At 42.9% G+C, this 18,010-nt stretch overlaps 1 protein-coding gene across 4 annotated transcripts in view; it reads right to left on the bottom strand.

Moving 5' to 3' along the window:
- AGAP1 (ArfGAP with GTPase domain, ankyrin repeat and PH domain 1) overlaps positions 1-17,776 on the bottom strand; it is a 382,691-nt gene extending 364,915 nt beyond the window's left edge. For 2 of the 4 annotated variants that reach the window (XM_055719301.1, XM_055719302.1), the window contains exon 1: positions 17,044-17,776. In XM_055719301.1, the coding sequence (XP_055575276.1) occupies positions 17,044-17,206 (163 nt within the window). In that variant the 5' untranslated portion in view covers positions 17,207-17,776. The remainder of the gene's footprint in view (positions 1-17,043) is intronic. The other 2 variants (XM_055719303.1, XM_055719304.1) reach the window with 2 other exon arrangements.
- Positions 17,777-18,010: the final 234 nt, after the last annotated feature.

The raw sequence follows: 18,010 nt of genomic DNA, 5'->3' as shown, positions 1-18,010 counted from the left end.
GGAGGACAGCGCTACAGAAAACCAGACTTGGTCAGTTCTGTCATTCAACACACCGAAGAAACTTGCAGTTACTACTTCACTCCCACTGAAATCATCCAATCTGGGCTAATTTGTGTCACTAAATAGGATGAGAAGTAGATTTGATTTTGTATCACAATTATTTCATTCTTACATCATAATTTGTCATTAGCAAGGTACTTCACATACTCCTTTTTTACAAACACCCCCCTGTCACATTTCACTTGAATGCAACATAATTAAAAGCAACTTGATTTACTTTCACTGTTCTTTTCAGGAAATTCTTACACTACTTTTCATTTTTAAATACTTTAAAGTTGACTGCAAATTCATACATTTCCTGGCAAGTAGACAGAAGATGCAAATTAGACAAGTGCCATAGCCTACTTGTAGTTAAACATCTTTGCTTTTAAATCAGATATACATACTTTATCATAATGAGCAAGTATCTAAACACGTAAGTCCATCTTAAAGTTGGCAGTCACAGAGACCAGTAGAACCAGTTCTAGTGTCAAAGCCTTTCACAGCATCCAAGTAGATTAAAGTGGTAATCCAGAAGCCTTCAGAATTTTCTTAAGTGTTGTCTTTTTAGTTTATACTTCAAAGTCTCCCAGGAACAGCTACTGGTCTTCAAGTATTTTGAAAACTTTGCTTCTTTTTATGTCCAAAAGGCAACTGCCTGCAACCACCCAAGAAGCTTGCTAGAGTAAACCCAACATACGCTGAAGACTCTATATCCCAGCCATCACCTACATTTCCATGGCCTGTTTGTTCTGCTCAGAGGCAAACACTAAGAAAAAAAAAATACAATTCTTTCAAGTTAGGAAACCACTATCCCATGTGTACACAGCTATCTTGACCATTAAAATCAATTTTTACAGCTTCATAGGAATTACCTTCAAGCTGTTATGGTCAAAAAAATACATCCTGCACTCTCTCCCCAGGCGATGATTTTGCATCTCACATTTTTCACCAGCATCAAAGGATTCTATTTGTCCACCTTTCCAAGGAGGAGATTAAACCTGATACATCTTTCTCATACACATTTCCCATGTATTCAAATTCCATTTGTTTTCTCTTTTTTTTTTTTGTGCTCAAGACAACCACATCCATATAGGAACTGTCTTAGCAACTGATCCTAGTTCCAGGACCAGCAGCACCCACAGAACGGGCTTTCAGATCACTCTCATGTGATGTAGCAGCACTCACACAGTAGCCTGGCCACAGCATCCAACACAAAAGCCACTTTGGATGCCAACAAACGAGCCACTATCATGATTACAGGGTCAGCATTTTCAGGATGCTTACCAGGCTATCTTCAAAGACTCATTATTTATGTCACACTTTAAAAGACTGGGGTATAATTAGCCAAATGGCCTAACTATCACTGTGGTTTATTTGAGTCTGTACAGAGTGGTGGTACTACAATAATCTGAAAGATAGTTCATAATCGGTGTTATCATGTTGCCATCCCTGCTGCTTTTTCAGAGCTTTATGGAAATTTAAACCATGTATCTTCAAGTTTAAGCCCACTGCGCTCATTCTTTATTTTGGCCTTTTATACTTTAATGTTTCAACAAGTGCCTGTTACGCACACAGATAAAAGGTTTTCTCAATCCAGATGTGACAGTCACAGGAGACCCACCAAACACCACAATGTGGCTAGCAGAAATCAACCCAACTAGACAAAGAGTCACAACATAGCAGCGGTTATTTCTGGCATCCTCTAGTTTTCTCCATGCCGTATCCCCAGCAAAACATGTATCTTAATCACTGTCCAGGGAATATGCTCCCCTGAGGTCAATAAATATCCTCGCTCTCTGCCAACATACCCAGCTATTAACAGCCTTTTTCTTAACAGAGGCAAATAAGAGACTGATAGCGAGGGAATAGACACAGTTCATAACCACGTTACTGTTTTTCAAAGCAGAACTGTTCCAGAATTTACAGGAAAAAGCATCGCAAAATTCATCGCATTTATACCTACAGTACTTTCTTTACAGAGCCAGCTTCACTCTAGTTAGCTTAGGTGCTAGCAACACTGACAGCAGCAACATCAACACATTAACCATCCCTTAAGGAGTCCTACAATCCACACTGAGACCTCTGCAGCAGCATTAACGCTCACATCCAAGCTTACTAGTTCCATGCCAGCTCCAATATTCATACACAAAGTCTATCTACAACCGACACACAGGCAATGGGCAAGAAGTGGCTTTTTGAAGGCACTGCTTTCACTAACACCTTACAACAGTCACAGAAATAGCGCTTCTGTTTTGTTCTCTTGTTAAGCTGTCTCCAAATCTCTTGAAGTAATTCGTGGAATAAACTAGATTGAGTACCTCTGATCTATCACAGCAAGTACAACGGCATCTGGAGCCACCTACTGCGTATTATTAAGTATAACTAAACGAAAATAAACAAGTCAGGAAGAACATTGATTATACAGCTATGTTCATCGCTGTTTGTAGCAAGTTGGGTTTGGTTGGTTTTTATATATTATAGCCTCATTGATATTGATTTAAAAATATCGAATCCCATTTGTAATTTAATCTATTTATCCAGATTCATCTAATGTGTCATCACTGAACAGCTTTTATCAAATATCACCACTTGCCTAGTAAGCAATATTCCCATCTGCTGAGTAGAGAAATATTATGTAAACTACACAAAACCAGCTGCAGAACATCAGACAATCCAGGTGAAACGTATCAACATTGCACAGTAACAGAGGTTCCTCTGACAGAACCTTCCACTGAAATTAAGGAACACCAGACAACTTCTAAAATGACTTGCTTTAGTGTTGCTTTCTTCCAAGATGATGACATTTGTACTCAATTTTTGAGCAGGTAGCTGGCTCAGCCTGAGACAGCCACCTTAATTACATACCAATTTAAAAAGAAAAAAATAATCTTGAAACACCACCATTAGGCTACCTTGCTCTCCACAAATCCTGACAAAATTTATTTTCCCCATTTATCTACAGAGTTTTTAAAAAACTACTGGACTGGCCTAGTTAGCAAATGAAGGGATAGATATGTGAGCTTTAATTTTAATAGCATATCATTGCCTAACATCAAGTAACCCCTAAAGGGACATACATGTACTTTTTAGGTCATGAGGGTATTTTGCCTCTTACTATTGACAGCCTACATTCAAGTTACAGTCACATACCAGCATTTAAATGCCTTTTTTCCCTCGTCCTAAGTGACTAGTTTCTTTCAGCTGTCTGTAGTCTCATTTCAGTGCTCAGTGGCTTGCTCCCACAGCAAGTCTCAAATTAGAAAACTTCATTAAAGTGTCTAAATCACCCAGAAATACTAAGCTCAGGATAGATTAATGTTCATTTTGTCAAACACCCAATTTAACATGTTACAGAAGCAAAGAGATCCTGCCCAGCTACCCCATTCACACAGACAGCAGCCTGTACATCTCTGAACTGAAGAATCAGCTATTACGCACTGCTTCTCCAACAGGTCTTTACTTATTTAAGAAATAGTAATCTCTTTAGACTATAGCATTCCATAATCTAATGTTAAGATTTCCCTATCAGCCCAGAAATACAGAAGCTTTCCAGCTTACATGACAGTCAACTGGTTTGCACACTAAGTAAAATATTTAATGGACATTTCTTTTACCAGAATCACAATCAACATACCCTTATTATCTCAATACCAATTCAGGAATTATCCCCAGGTTTTTTTTCCTTATGTTTTACCCACTGCAGTTTCTGCACGTATGCAGTAACACACTGCATCATATCTTTCATTGACTAAAACTGCACAGGCAAGTAGCATACATATTCCACCTTTACCATATAAATACTGGCAATGTTCCAGCTTAAAGGGGGGGTGGGGAGAAAAAGCATGCTCTAGAAGAATATGTTTTTCAGATGTTGTTTAAACACCACACAGAACAATGAGTCTACATTGAAGCCACTGAAGCTTCCCTGTAACATTACACAGTGACTAAAATGGACCAGTACTTAGATTAGCACTTACAAGCAAAACAGAGGCCCCCAGTTGTTTATGTTTGTATGCCCACCAGTTTTAAAAAAACAAAACAAAACATGTAATGCTGCATTTTGAAAGCTTTTTGTCAGATAATTTGGAGAGGATTGGCAAGTGAGCAATTAGTACATGCAGTTCACATCAACTACCACATCAATTAGCATCATAAATCAAACCAGCAAGCCTCTAACTGAATTGACTCCATTATGCAGGAAGCGAGATGTTCCAGTAAGCAAAATATTCCCAGAGAAGTACTGTCTTTTTAGAAGTCACGTAGGTCTCCTGACTTCAGCTAAAATACTAGCTTTAAAACGCATTAAACAGTTATAAAGGCAGATGTCTGCTGTAAGTATTTGTGCATCTAGCCTGTGCACTGCTACCTATATGATTAACGCACATCATTCACTCCCCTCTGAGGTTACACACCCATTAATTCAGCAATTCTTTTCCCTCAAGCAAGCTGTGCCCTTTCGGTCAGCCCCACCCTACTCAAATCTATTTTTTCCAAGATAAGTCAATAGCAAGATCCATGCATCCATCCATAAACTAATGTATTGTTAAAACATCTGGATGCTGTTAAATGCCACGATCTCATAGCGGTGACATATTTTTGAAGCTTAATTAATGCAGGTTAAAATTAGAATCTTATTTTGCATGAGAACAGTAATGAAACGGGACTAAACAGATGAGTTGCCACAGGGTACAGGAATAGCTTTCCACAGCTTGTTTCTATTCCTTCCTGCTTTCATTTACTCAACTCCAAGGGTGAACCTACAGATTCTTCTTCAAGTAACAGAATTACCATAGGAAAGTGATAAACGACTATAGCAAAGTCCCGCATGCGCTATAGGCTGCAGCTATAGATTTTCTTCATATTCAGAGCCTACCAGAAGCACTGTCAATTTTTACAGTCCTATACGCTGCAAAGTGGCTACCTGTCACTGTCACCATCCTTGAGCGGAAAGGTCAGAAGCTTGCCCAGAGACCCACAGAAACCTTACAACTCCGAGTCTGAACAGCAATCTAAAAGAAATTTTCTAGGAGCAACGTATTTTGAAGGAAAACTATTACTCAGCTTTATTCATGGTACCAAAAAAGAAAATAATCCTATGAAGACTTTAGCAGGTGTTGAAAATACTAACAAAGCTTTACTACAAAAGCATTTTTAAGTTCTACTACATCATTGATTTTATGTTCATGAAAACAGAGGAGTATTACTTTTCCTTCACTGTCACTATTCCTTAGTTTTGATAGCTGACACTTGTACCCTTGGCAATACAACCCATAACACCTTCTAGCCAGAGTTTGTGCAATCAACAAAAAAATTATTCTTAATTCCTTTATCAGAATTCTCACTATCAATGCCCATATCTATCAACATTTTCCAAGCTGTAATTCTAGTTTCAGTGCTAAACAGTGAAGTTACTCAAGTAAGAGATACATAGCCCACCTCTCCCTCCAGAACTTGACACCTGTTTTACAAGAGGCCTCCGACAGCTACTAGAACAGCAGCATGAGGCTACGTGACCATTTAGTGACCGTGCACAGCTCCTGTCTCTGACTTGTGTCTATGTTTTGTCAGGCCCAATTTGTCATGTTCTTCAAAGAGCATGCCACCTTTGCCTGAACACAAATGCCTACCGGGTTTACAGATGATCATGAGCAGTACGACAACCGTAACTGTTTACTATGACAGAAATAACCGTTATTATTTAATCTTTCCATGTCACAAAGCACTTAGTCACCAAAGCCTAACTTACAGCATTACAACAGAAGTGATGCCAATAATTCAGATGTAAGAATCCAGCAGCAGCTCTATTACTCCTTCTTACTATTCCAGCATTACTAAAGGCTCAGTTTTCAAAGAGATCTTTTGCATCCTACAGTCAGCTCAACATTTTGAAAGCAACAGAGGTAATTCAGTAGGCCAAGTTCAAGACAAGAATTGCTGTAGCTTCCTACCGCTGGAGTTGGCTTTCCGCTTCTCTCCACTGCATTAGCATGTTACGACAGCTGCCAAGGAACACTCATACGGGCTTTGTGACATTATTATAAAGCTCCAAGCCACCTCACTTAATTTCACTGAATGACTAATTCTGGCTGTAACACTGTAGAAAGTGGCAGGGGACGGGGGTCGGTGATGACACCATTCCATCAACTTGCACCTGCTAACCCGGTTCAAAACAACACATTTAAACTTGATTTCAGCTGGGATGGAGTTAATTTCTTAGGAGCTAGTAGGGTGCTGCGTTTCGGCTTTGATGCGAGCCTTCTCAGTTCCTTGGGCCTTGTTAGCGAAAAGGCTGGAGGGGCACAAGGAACTGGGAGGGGACACAGCCAGGTCCACTGACCCGAACTGGCCAGAGAGGTATTCCATACCATGGCGCATCATGCCTGGTGTATATATACCTGGGGGGCTGGCCGGGGCGGGCAGGTCACGCTCAGGGACTGGCTGGGCATCAGTCACCGGGCAGTGAGCAGTTGCACTGTGCACCACGTGTTCCCTTCTTCCTTTCCCTCTGGATTTTATTTTTTCCCTTCCCCCTTTCATTATAACTGTTATTGCCATAATTTATTATTGTTCTTTCATTTTCATTTTGTTTCAACTATTAAATTGCTCTTATCTCAACCCTTGAGTTCTACATTCCTTTCCAGCTCTCCTCCCCATCCCTCTGGATGAGGGGGGAGCGAGTGAGCGGTTGCATGGTACTTCATTACCAGCTGGGGTTAAACCACAACAGAACTGCAAAGCCACAATAATTTCTCTGCTTTGAGAACACTTTTAGATCCTTTCTATAATGGAGTTAGATAGCTCTAACACTTTCCTCAAAGTATCTGGGGAAAGTATATTTAAGATTATTTCCTGGACCTGGAGATTTATTACTTCACGCTTTACCAATCCACGCACAGTCTTTGATGTCTCAATCTCCTTCCCTAGTTAGGGAGAGTTTTCCCAAGTTTGGCTGGTATCTTTGTGGAAATTCACTATGAGTTGAAAACCAGCATCTATCAAAAAACTGTCTGATCATTTAGAGCAAGGCTGCCCTCCTAAGAGAGGCTTTAATGAAGGGTTCCACAGATCCTGGAGGAAAACAAAAAAATACAAAAAAAACCCCCCAAGAAATAACAAGCCCTTGACATGCCTGCTGAAACTTTCAAGTCCAAAACCAGATTATTTTATCTAGGCACAAAATTCCTTATCTGCCCACACACTGGCCACCTCCACTCTACCCTTCAGGTACATGCATAACTTAGAACTTGAGGACATATTCAGTTCGTGAACTTCAATATCCCAGCAATGCATTTTGATCAGATGCCTACTAACTGTTCCAGGCCTTAAGGCTTGCACTCCGCCTAACACTAATTCCGTGGAGAGGAACAGACTCTGACAGCACAGAATACAGAAGCGTACTGATGATCTTATCCCTGTGCTAGATGGCAATTTCAGTATCTTAAAACTGCTGGGTTCATTCATATCCTACACCAACGACAAGACAAGTGATCCTATACTCAAATGCAACTACTTTTGTGTATCCTTAGTGGGAAACGCATCTGTGGTACATGTACCAGGCTGCAGTTACCCCAAGAGCTACTATTCTGTGTTTAGGTAGTCTTTCAATAATGAAACATTTCATAAGAAATAGAAAAATGCAAAGCAGGTATATTCAGATAGGCAGCTGAAGTCTAACATGTCTTCCTCACTTTCCACGTTCACACAAACTCATATGCCAGCCACCTCCTTATTTAAGGTCCTGAGACTTGGGTTATTGACCAAATGATGCAAAAAGCTTGTGGTTCGCAACTGGTTAACCCAGAAACACATGCATTTGCAAAGTTAAGTGGTATACATTTAAATGACTGCTGTCTGGGCACCCAGAGTGCCATGCTTTTAGCATATTTCCCCTAGAGAACACAGTTGCTGTGATACCTAAAAGACAGGCTTCCCGGCTGCTCTCCTGCACATGTGAAGTCGAAACAGGGAGATAATGGAAATCACACATTTGTACGCCACTGCATCTCTAATGACTTAGTGAGAGCAAGTTATGGGACGCTACAAAATCCTGCCACAGTGACCATCTTGCTGTGTCTTCTGGTTACATTACTGAAAAATACAGTTACATAGCTTTAGATGTAACGGTCTAAGTTAACAGAACATTTAGTACCAGGAAGAGCTTCATTTGCAGCTTTAGTTTAACAGAAAATGTAAGCACTTCCAAGTTCAAGTCAAAAGTAGATTCTCCTACAGGTTTCAAGTTAAATTGTATCAAGCGTTGATATAGTCTAGGCTAGAAACAGTCCTTCAATCCCTTCAAAATGATGAAAAATTGGTGTCTGAAGCTTCTCAAAGAGGCATACAGCTACAAAGCAATATAGCTAAAGCTATATATTCAATTCCAGTATTCTTAAGAGTCACTTTGCTTGCCTATGTTCTTCTCAAGTACAGAAGGGGAAATTACCAAACAAAATAGCTGTCTTATCATTAGGTTTACATTCATTATCCAACTATGTACACAAATAAAGCTACTAAACAAGACACTGAAATTACACATTTCATACACATCAACCCTGTGGTTTTAGTACTTGCTTCCTTAAGTGGTTAACTAAAGATTATGTAAGCTACAGGAAAAGAAAAATGAAAAAAAAGAATTCACTGGGTTAGAAATGCACTGCCATCTTAACATCCTTTCATTTGTACCATTATACGGGCTCCAAATATGATATTAGTCAGAATTCTGAGAAGGCATTAATGAGGTTGAATATGCACATACTGATTAAGTAACACATCTGCTTCCATCCACTTAAAAAAAAGAACACCACACATTAAATACTTCCAGAGGGCTTTGGAATTGCCAGCTGCCCACAACTGACTCGCTACCAACATGGGAACCTGACAACCTCTCTGTTTCCACCTTGGAATTAGAAATTTAAAATAAACTTTCTAAGAAGTCATAGATCCCTGGTAGCCCATATACATCAAAGTTGAGACAGCAGTGTTACCTTATTTCTAACATTAGTCACAAAACTCACGCAGCTTTTATAGCCTTATCACAATTACACCAGAAGTACAAATTAATTGCAAACAACTTTGGATCAAAAGCTCCGTCCGGAAGACTAAGCAGCAGTTAAAAAGTCTTTCCACGTAGACAGAAGAGAATTGAAGTGCTCCTGATTTTATAAAAACCTTTTCAAAGTTTAACATCATCACTCAAAAAACTATTTACTACCTTGTACCCACATGCTGGAGAGTTTATGACTGCAGTCGAACTTTATCTCCTCACTGCATTTAAACTCCAAATTTCCTAGCACAGCAACGAGGTTCAATACCAACTATTCAAATCCCCAAAACACATGAGCATGCACGTTGCTAGCAAAGTGCCAAGTATAACATGACAAACCAGTGAAATGCCCAATAATTTGCACCAAAGAGAAGGTAGCGCTTTCATTTGAACTCTTTCATTACAATCTCTCCAGCGTGCCCTTGTCTCTTGTCCTAGGGGGACCCAGAACTGGACAGAGTACTCCAGCTGGCCCCACCAGTGCTGAGTAGGCCTTGATATTAAAAAAAAAAATACCAAGAATACAACACAAGAGAACGACACACACACCCCAAAGCCCAAAAAAAACTTAGGAAAATCCAACAGCCCCCAGAACACACCATATCAAGGCTGGGCATGCAGGAGGGACCCCGGTGCCCAGGCCAAGCTGCGCTCCCACAGAGGAACAGGTCCAACTCATCACACCAGCGCTCTCAAGCCTGGAGGAGGGTGCTCCCAGCACCATTCCCAAACCAAACCTGCCTGAGCCCCCTGCTCTGGGTCAGTGCCCCACTATTTGGGATCTTTGCCCTCCACACTCTGTTCTTCTGGCTTCTGCCCAGGCAGTGGGCCTGCAGGGCACCCTCTCACCCTCACCATGGGGCTCCATGCGGACAACCATACAGAGATGGCATCTGTGAAACTATATTTAAGTCCTGAGGATACAGAATTCCCACAAGTCTTTAAATCAAAAATCAGCATCATCTCACAACTGGTCTGGCACCATCTTTGCTCAATTATTTTATGGTACGAAGCGAGAATACAAATGGGAAGCGTAGCCATAGCTCTCCCTCAATACAGGGGATGTGAAGTACAAACAGTGCTTGAAGGCAGTCAAGGACAAAAACTAGTATTACAGAAGACAAATCTTATTCCCACAGATGGTAGGATTTTCAAAAACTATTAATACAATAATTCTCTCTCAGAATAGGGAACTTGATCCACTGTAGATTAGCAAGTAATAGTTTTAGATTTTTTCCACAAATGATATAAAGCCACGTGTATGAAGGTCAGAAAGAATACCCTTAACAAAAAAATAACAAGTGGAGAAACGGAGGTTTGAAATGCACTGTCAGCAGAAGGTCACACAGTTGAGATGCAAGAGAGCTCTCTCTTTCAGCTAAGATTTTTCGAGCTTACATTACTACTTCTTCAAAGAATTGCCCGGTGTATCAATGCTGCCATTTACCTTGCTTATTGGTAAGGACAAAACCAATTCCCAATTGTGATTCAGTAAAGAAGAGAGTATTCCTGAGGTTTGGGGAGAAGTTGTTCAATTGCTTGGCACTATTCCCAACCTCAATCATTTGCCAAAAAAGCGTGGGGTGCTGGTTTTTTTTAAATGTATTTTCACTTGCAAACATACTGTAGTCAGACAGTTATAAAAGCATCTCTTCAATATTAGCAATTAATGAAACACATCATACTCCCACATCAGTTTTCACCACATGATCCAAGAATCAAATCACTTTCTTCAGGCAGCAAAGTTAAGAGTATGGATACTGCAAGTACTGGATAGCATACCTTATGGAAAAACAAATCTTGTGAAGACACTTAGCTTGAGCACCTGTGTCACCTTTCGGAAACTGCAATTGACATTTTGTGCTTTGCTAAGTACTTGCAGAACGTAAACACAGCATGCAATGGTACAAGGTGGGTTTCCTTTTCCTAAGGGCCTGAGAGCAGCCAAAGCAAATCAAAGGTACAATCTGCCACATTGCAGAGTGCCCCCTCTTCTCAGGGAGTAAGACTCCTTTGCCAATTTAAATAGAAATAAAAACAGCGGTCTGTATACACAGCAGCGTGAACCCTTGTTTCAGCATTACTGCATGCTGCTTTAAACTAATCCCCCAAACAAACGGTGGGAGAAGCCTGGCACCCTCCCTGAAAAACCTAAAGGCTCATAACACATTTGTTCCAACAACATCAGCTGATCCACAGCATGTCTCCTCCTTTGCCTCTGGAAAAAAAAAACTTATACTAAGAAGTTAATGATTTAAGACTTTCTTCTCCACTTGTAACTCTTATGCACTCACTTGAAAGCATTCGATATTTAATCATGCAGCTTTTGCTGAGAATAGCAATGAAGCATATAACTCAAAGCCAGAAAGCACACTCACTTCAACTTGGAGTAAGACATTCCAGTGACTTAACAATCAAACCTCACTTTTAGTTCACACTGCAAGTGAAGTTAAGGACAAGCATTTGAATCTTCCTGGCTACTGATACACTGAAGTCTGTAACCTTCCACGTTAAAAAGAAACGTCTTTCCATGTTGGTACTAGCCACCAGAACTACAAAGTACGTATTCCATTTCATCCACTTGTCTGCACTGAGGGTCTACAAACAGCAAGACAGAAGGCTACCTTTCAGCTAGGTTAACGCACAGCTTCGTACAGAAAGCCACATGTGCAGAACCAGCAACAACAGGCATTGAAAGAACTGATCCAAAGATACTGCACTGGCTCTTACACAGGTGATGCTCACTGCCCAAGTCAACGCTTACTGTGTATATGCAAGCTCAGAATTTCCCTAGATGCACTTACGCACTAGACAACGTATTCAGATTCCCTATGTCTGAATTAAACTTAATTTCCCAGCAAACAAACAAGGAAAGAGCATGCTGGGAATGTGCTTATTGGTGCCCTTTCCCAGAAATCTGAAACAAGGTGGCTGTTTGGAGAATCAGTTGTATAATTTCAAATTTTATCTTTTGATCCACAGTTCAAAAGTCGCAGTGATAACAAAACCTTGAACAGGGTAACTGCCATTAAGGTTTCAGGATGCAACTGCCTTATGCAATACTTCCATTTTTTTCCAACTTTGGTCACTTACACCTAAATATTCTGAACTATACTGTCAGTCTTTTTATCTACTGAAATAATACAACATATAATCTAAGTCCCTTCCCCAAGAGCTTGGCTTAATTATTTACTTGCATGAAGGTACCCAGATGCTGGACCTCCTAAGTCTTTTTCAACAAAACAGCTAAGGAAAACGAGTGACTGATATTTTCACAGGGATTTCCTTGCCATTGTTCCCAAGTCGCAGCTCTGATATAACTTTTTGCCAACTCTTGTACTATGACCAGCTTTTGCTCCCTGCCACAAGCTATCTGCACACCTGCGGGAAGGCTCACATCATTACAAGTCTACTATACAGCAGTGATTCAACTTCACCTTATCATTGAGCTAGTAATTTAAAGAAAAGTCCCGTATTTTCAAATAATAATAATACTTCTTCCATACCAATAAGCTGAAGAAGGTTGATCATTGATGTGCCTGTTGTTTTTCTATGATCAAGTAGGAGCGAACAAGTACACGGAGCAAGAAAAACAACTATAGCCTTGTATTTCACAACAGAAAGCAATGTTTTTACAATATATTCAATTTTCAACTCATTTGTCTCAGACTTCAGCATCAACAGAAGTGTTAAAATACTATTGTTACCTCAACTCCAAAATTAAGTACAACTTCTGCTATAACAAAGTCCCACAATAGTGTTGCCCCCCAAAACATACTTGATATCAGCATTTAAGGAGTTGCAAGGTTAGAGGGCTCCAAGGAAAGAATGGTCACAGGTAATAAAACCAAAGTGGCATCCCACATCAGTTAGTGACAGGTGCCTCTAATACATACGCACTTCAAGAGTTTTAGTTCCACCCTAAATTACTTTATTTTCAAGAAACAGCACTTTTTTAAAAAGTGAGTGAAGAAAAAAAAGTTTTCTATCTTCTATGATTTTCACTCACCCCTCAACCCCCAGTGCATCAGGATCTTTGCATTGCCCTGAACAAGTAATTTCCAAGTGTAGAGATCTCACATTTTCCTCTAAGACTTAGGTAATTTCTGAATTAATCGTGATTTCAAAACTAACTAACAAAACTAACTAAAAACGTTAAACTAACATTCAAAACATTTAAAAGTTATTATTTTTTAACAGAAAAATTAGAATAGAAATGACAAAACGCACTGAAATACAGCAGTTCATAACTGAATAACATCAGGAATGGCATCCATAAGAATTAAAGCAACAACTTCCCCTTAGATTAAAAATAAGTCAAGTCAGGCTTCCTATTCATTTAGAAAGGGGAAATAAATAAATAAAAGTCAAAAACACAGACTACAGGGAACATCTTCAAATTACTCGCAAGGCACACTGAAGATGGTATGTTGAGCCTCATTGTGAAGGCTTTGTTTTACTAGTAGAGGATTCAAGATATTTCCCAGTTAGGAAAATCTGCTGGAACCCCACAGTGAAGCGGAATCTGTTTTGATGGGCTTGCCACCGTGTAAAAGGACAACAACTATTTCAGATGCTCGACACTTGCTGCATGAGCATCTGTTAGTAATATGTGTATTACCAGAAGTGTTTTCATAAAGTGTTAGTCAAGACAACATTGACATTGTTACATTGTTTCAAAATCCTTTCATGAAGGACTGGAAATTACATTCTTCACCATCTTTCCTTGGTTTTGCACCATTCTTTACAGTTTTACAACAATATAATGCTCGTCTCAGCCTGGATGATAGAAACTAGAACTGACATATTCAGCTATTACCTAGCCTTCCATACCTGAATGCAGACCTTAAGACCCCACACCTTGAAACCCCAAGATCTTTCCATCAATCTAAAGACACCGAGGTAAATTCATGTTCTCTTCTCCTCATTCCTAAGCACACAACATACTTAATTTATCAACTGCTTAATGTTAAATCAAGTACTGATGCATCTACTGGTGGAACTAAGCTCATGAACAACAGAACATGTAAAACCAGGTTTTACTACAGTTAACAGTCTAAATATCAGCGTGTAAAATCGTTTGGCTACTTAGCATGAACTTCATGCAAAGAAAAGAGTGGAAGCACATGCTTTTAAATTGTTGGCTTTGCAACTCTGTAAAATGCAAGAACCTGAAAGAAACCAATTTTTAGCATTTTTATCCAGTGAAGGAAACTAATGAACTACTATCACAGAGAACTGCTTTACTCAGTATCACACCTAACTTAGAATAATTCCGAAAGAAAACTCTGTGCAAAAAATATCGACATGTTAATTTAGTAGCCAATTTAAGAAAGTTCAGCAGTTGCTCTCTTCAGGTTAGATACAACTCATGTACTTGAATATAAAGAATTGCTGCTGCTGAAAAGCCAGTTTTCATTTCACATTATTTCAACAGTCATTGGTCCAGCAAGTGTGTCCAGACACTTCTATAATTGAACTCAAAATCTAAAAAGAAAGAGGGTTTACATCATCAATAAAATCCAAAGTGTTGGTAAGACAGTGCCACTCTATTGCAAAGAAAAGAAAATTCTCAGAATAAGTAATAGTTCACTGAATCTCAAATTGCTTTAGATTCCAATTATGCTCTCCTTCAGATCTGTCAAACCTCTCTTGAGCAGGAAAATATTATTTGAGCTGTTCAAGGAGCACATGTTGGTTCGAGTTACAGTTTAGAGCAGCCTGAACTAATGGGACTATTTTCTTTTCTTTAAAGGGTACAGCTCTCCTTCCACTAGAAGGAAGTATTTCAGCAAAGAGTTGCTTATATTTTCTCATGCCAGCCACATGCCAACCACACTGCTGTTCCTTGCTGTCAGCTAAAAAGCCGAGTAACTTGAACTCAAAAGGTTTTGTGATTTGGGGAGTATCATTAGAGCACTAAACCCTTTGCAGCAAACTGGAATGCAACAGCTGCAAAACAAATTACTGTTTCTAAGTTCTTCCTACATGCAACATGGCATTACTGCATGGGTTTAAAAACGGGTGTCAGTGAGAAATAGTTCGGTAAAGGAAGTTTACCAAAAAAACAAGCTGGTAGAGTTGTGATCTAAAGGAGTGAGTTGGGTTTTTTTAAAATATATGCAAATTTTAAGACTTAGTTGTAGAGCCCTCAGAACACAAAAGACTTAAAATACAGATTTTTTTTTCCTAGTTAAATCTTCCCCATGAATCAGATCTACTGGTTTCATGACTCAGTGTCCAAAGTTAAGACAGCAAACTGCCGATGAAAATTTTACTCATCGGCTCTGCTTTTGAAACACATTTGCAGGCTGCTTTTTTGCTTTTAATGTCTTTGTGATTGACAAATGAACTGAGCTACAGTTAGGTAACACAAATCATTAATACATGAAAAGACTAACATAAGTCACAAGCTATGAAGATAACCACATACTGTGCTTCACATCCTCCTCCCACTTCCACACAAACTTGGCTCCATCTATATCCCAAGCATCTTATGCAAGAAAGATATTTACACCACATAAACATGTATTAATTACCACTTTGAAAAAAATAAAATATGTTCTGCTGAAGGCGCCATCTATCCCGCAGAAATTCAAGCACAAGTAGCACTGGGAAAGGTACAACGGTGCCCGTGCCGTACGCTGCCCACCATATAGATCACTAAGTTTCCATCTCTTCAGTGAATCAGGAGAGCAAAGGGGAAAGGACTCTCCGGAGGGGACAACTGAGAAGCCAACAACCACACACACCATCACTTGAACAGTGACTAATAGAACATGCACAAAACTCTTACCACACACCCAGTCGGATGCGGGGACGTAGCTGGGGACTATGTTCTCTGCTAAGTGACAGGCACTGCCAGCCTCAGTGCCTCGCTACACAACACGCTACGGCGGAGCTGGGGGGGTTGCTACCTCCCCCTATAAACCTTAACAGCATTAAACGTTACAGCTGTCTACTCAAGCTGCATTGCTTAAGTGTTAGATGAATAATGCAGTCTTTCCAGTAACAATCTTAACAGCAGCTTTTCCATCAAGACTTTTTTTATGACATATAATTTAAGGACACGATGGGCCAACAAAACAAGATGGTTTTAAGTGGTTCTCCGTTTCAGCTGCTGCACATCATACTCTGCTAGCTTGAATGCCATCCAAAATAGGGGCAGACGATTTCAACTGCAAAAGCACACCAGGCAAAGCTTAGTAGGTTATAATGCAAAATAACTCAGAAACGTTTTCGTCAACTACTTGCTCTTGGCCAATAATGTTTGCTCTTTAACTCCAGCAATAGTTAAGGAAAATACGTGCAGATGTCCCACCACTGAAATTTTTTTCTCTTGTTGCACATCCTAAGCAGTTCAAGAGTCTCCGGAGCGCTCCTTCGGGGCCAGATGCATATGAACCTGGGCTTAGAAGACTGTTATCTCCATCTTGCCTTCACACCTGTTTTCAGACCGCTGCACAGGCTGCCTACCGCTCCGTATTCCAGCTGTACGTCTTGTTTACCCGCTTTACCACCGCTAGAACCCGAACCCGTACTTTCACCGTCTCCATCAGAAACCGCGGCGGGGAAAACCTCCCGGTCTCCAGCCCTTCCGCAGGCAAAGCCAGCATCGTCCTTCCCACCTCGACCCGGTCCTACCGGGACCGCTGCTCCGCCAGCACGGCAGCGGCGGGCAAGTGGCGAAGCAACTTCTCCCGCCCGCGCTCGGGGCCGCCTTCCAGCCGTGCCCCGGCCAAACCCCGCTCCGGGCCGGCTGCCGAGAGGGCACCCCGCGCCCCCGAGGCCAGGCACGGCCCCCCGCCCCCCGAAAGGCCCGCCGCGGGGAGCCAGGGGGAGGGCGGGCGGCCCGGGGGGCGCAGCAGCTGCTCCCAGCGGGCCCGGCCCGGGGGGCCAGCGGGGCGCTCCCCCCGCCGCCCGCCCCCCTGCCCGCCGCGGCGGGGCCGTCGGCTCACCTTCGATGGCGATGACATGCTCGCGGATCTGGTTCTGCAGCACCGGCTCCTCCACCCGCTCCAGCAGCTCGTAGATGGAGTAGATGTTGGGGTGCACCGACTCGAAGCGCTGGATCTCGGCCCGGATGGCTGCCGAGTTGGCCAGCTGCTGCTGGTAGTTCATGGCGCGGCCGCTCCCCGCCGCCGCCCGCTCCGGCCCGGCGCCTTCCCCCTTCGCTGCCCGCACCGAGCTCCCCGCGCAGGCCGGCGGGCGGCGGCGGGGGGAGGCGGGGCGCGCAGGGGGCGAGCCCCGGCCGCCGCCTCACTCACCGGACCCCCCGCCGCCCGCCCCGGGCCGGGCCGGGCCGGCAGCAGCCCTTCGCCTCGCAGCCCGCAAGGGGCGCCGCCGCCGCCGCCGCCGCTCTCCGCCCGCTGTCACTTCATCGCGGCGGCGGGGCAGGGCGAGCCGGCCGGCCCCATGGAAGCGGGCGGCAGCGCGGCGGGCACCGCTGAGCTCCCGGCCGGTCCTCGCCGCCGCAACTCCGCGCAGCAGCGCCCGGTCCCGCCGCCGCGCCCCCCCACACCCCGCGCGCGCCGACGGCCAATGGCCGGGCCCTGCTCAGCCTCGCGCCCCCGGCCCAGCCTCGTTCTCGCGCCCGCGGTGGCGGATGGCGGCGGCGCACGCGGCTCCGCTCCCGCCGGGACGGCCCCCCCCCCCGCGCTGCCGCGCGCTCGCTCCGCTACCCCCCCCCTGCGTCCTTCTCCTCTGCCCGCTTCACGCTCACGCAGGCCACGCCCCCGAGTTACGTCACCGCGCAGGCCGCTGGCCGCGCCCCCACACCGCCCCCTCGCCAGCGCCGGGCCCGCCGCGCGGCACTCTGGGAAATGTAGTCTGAGGGGCGGGTGGCGCGCGGAGGGAGCGCGAGGGTCGCTCGGCCCCGCGGCGCGGTGAGGCGGGCCCGGCCGCTCCCCCGCCTCCCCTCAGGGC

Source organism: Falco cherrug, chromosome 8, assembly GCF_023634085.1.
Source record: "Falco cherrug isolate bFalChe1 chromosome 8, bFalChe1.pri, whole genome shotgun sequence".
NCBI classification, from domain to species: domain Eukaryota; kingdom Metazoa; phylum Chordata; class Aves; order Falconiformes; family Falconidae; genus Falco; species Falco cherrug.
This window is presented reverse-complemented; position numbering and strand designations above follow the sequence as displayed.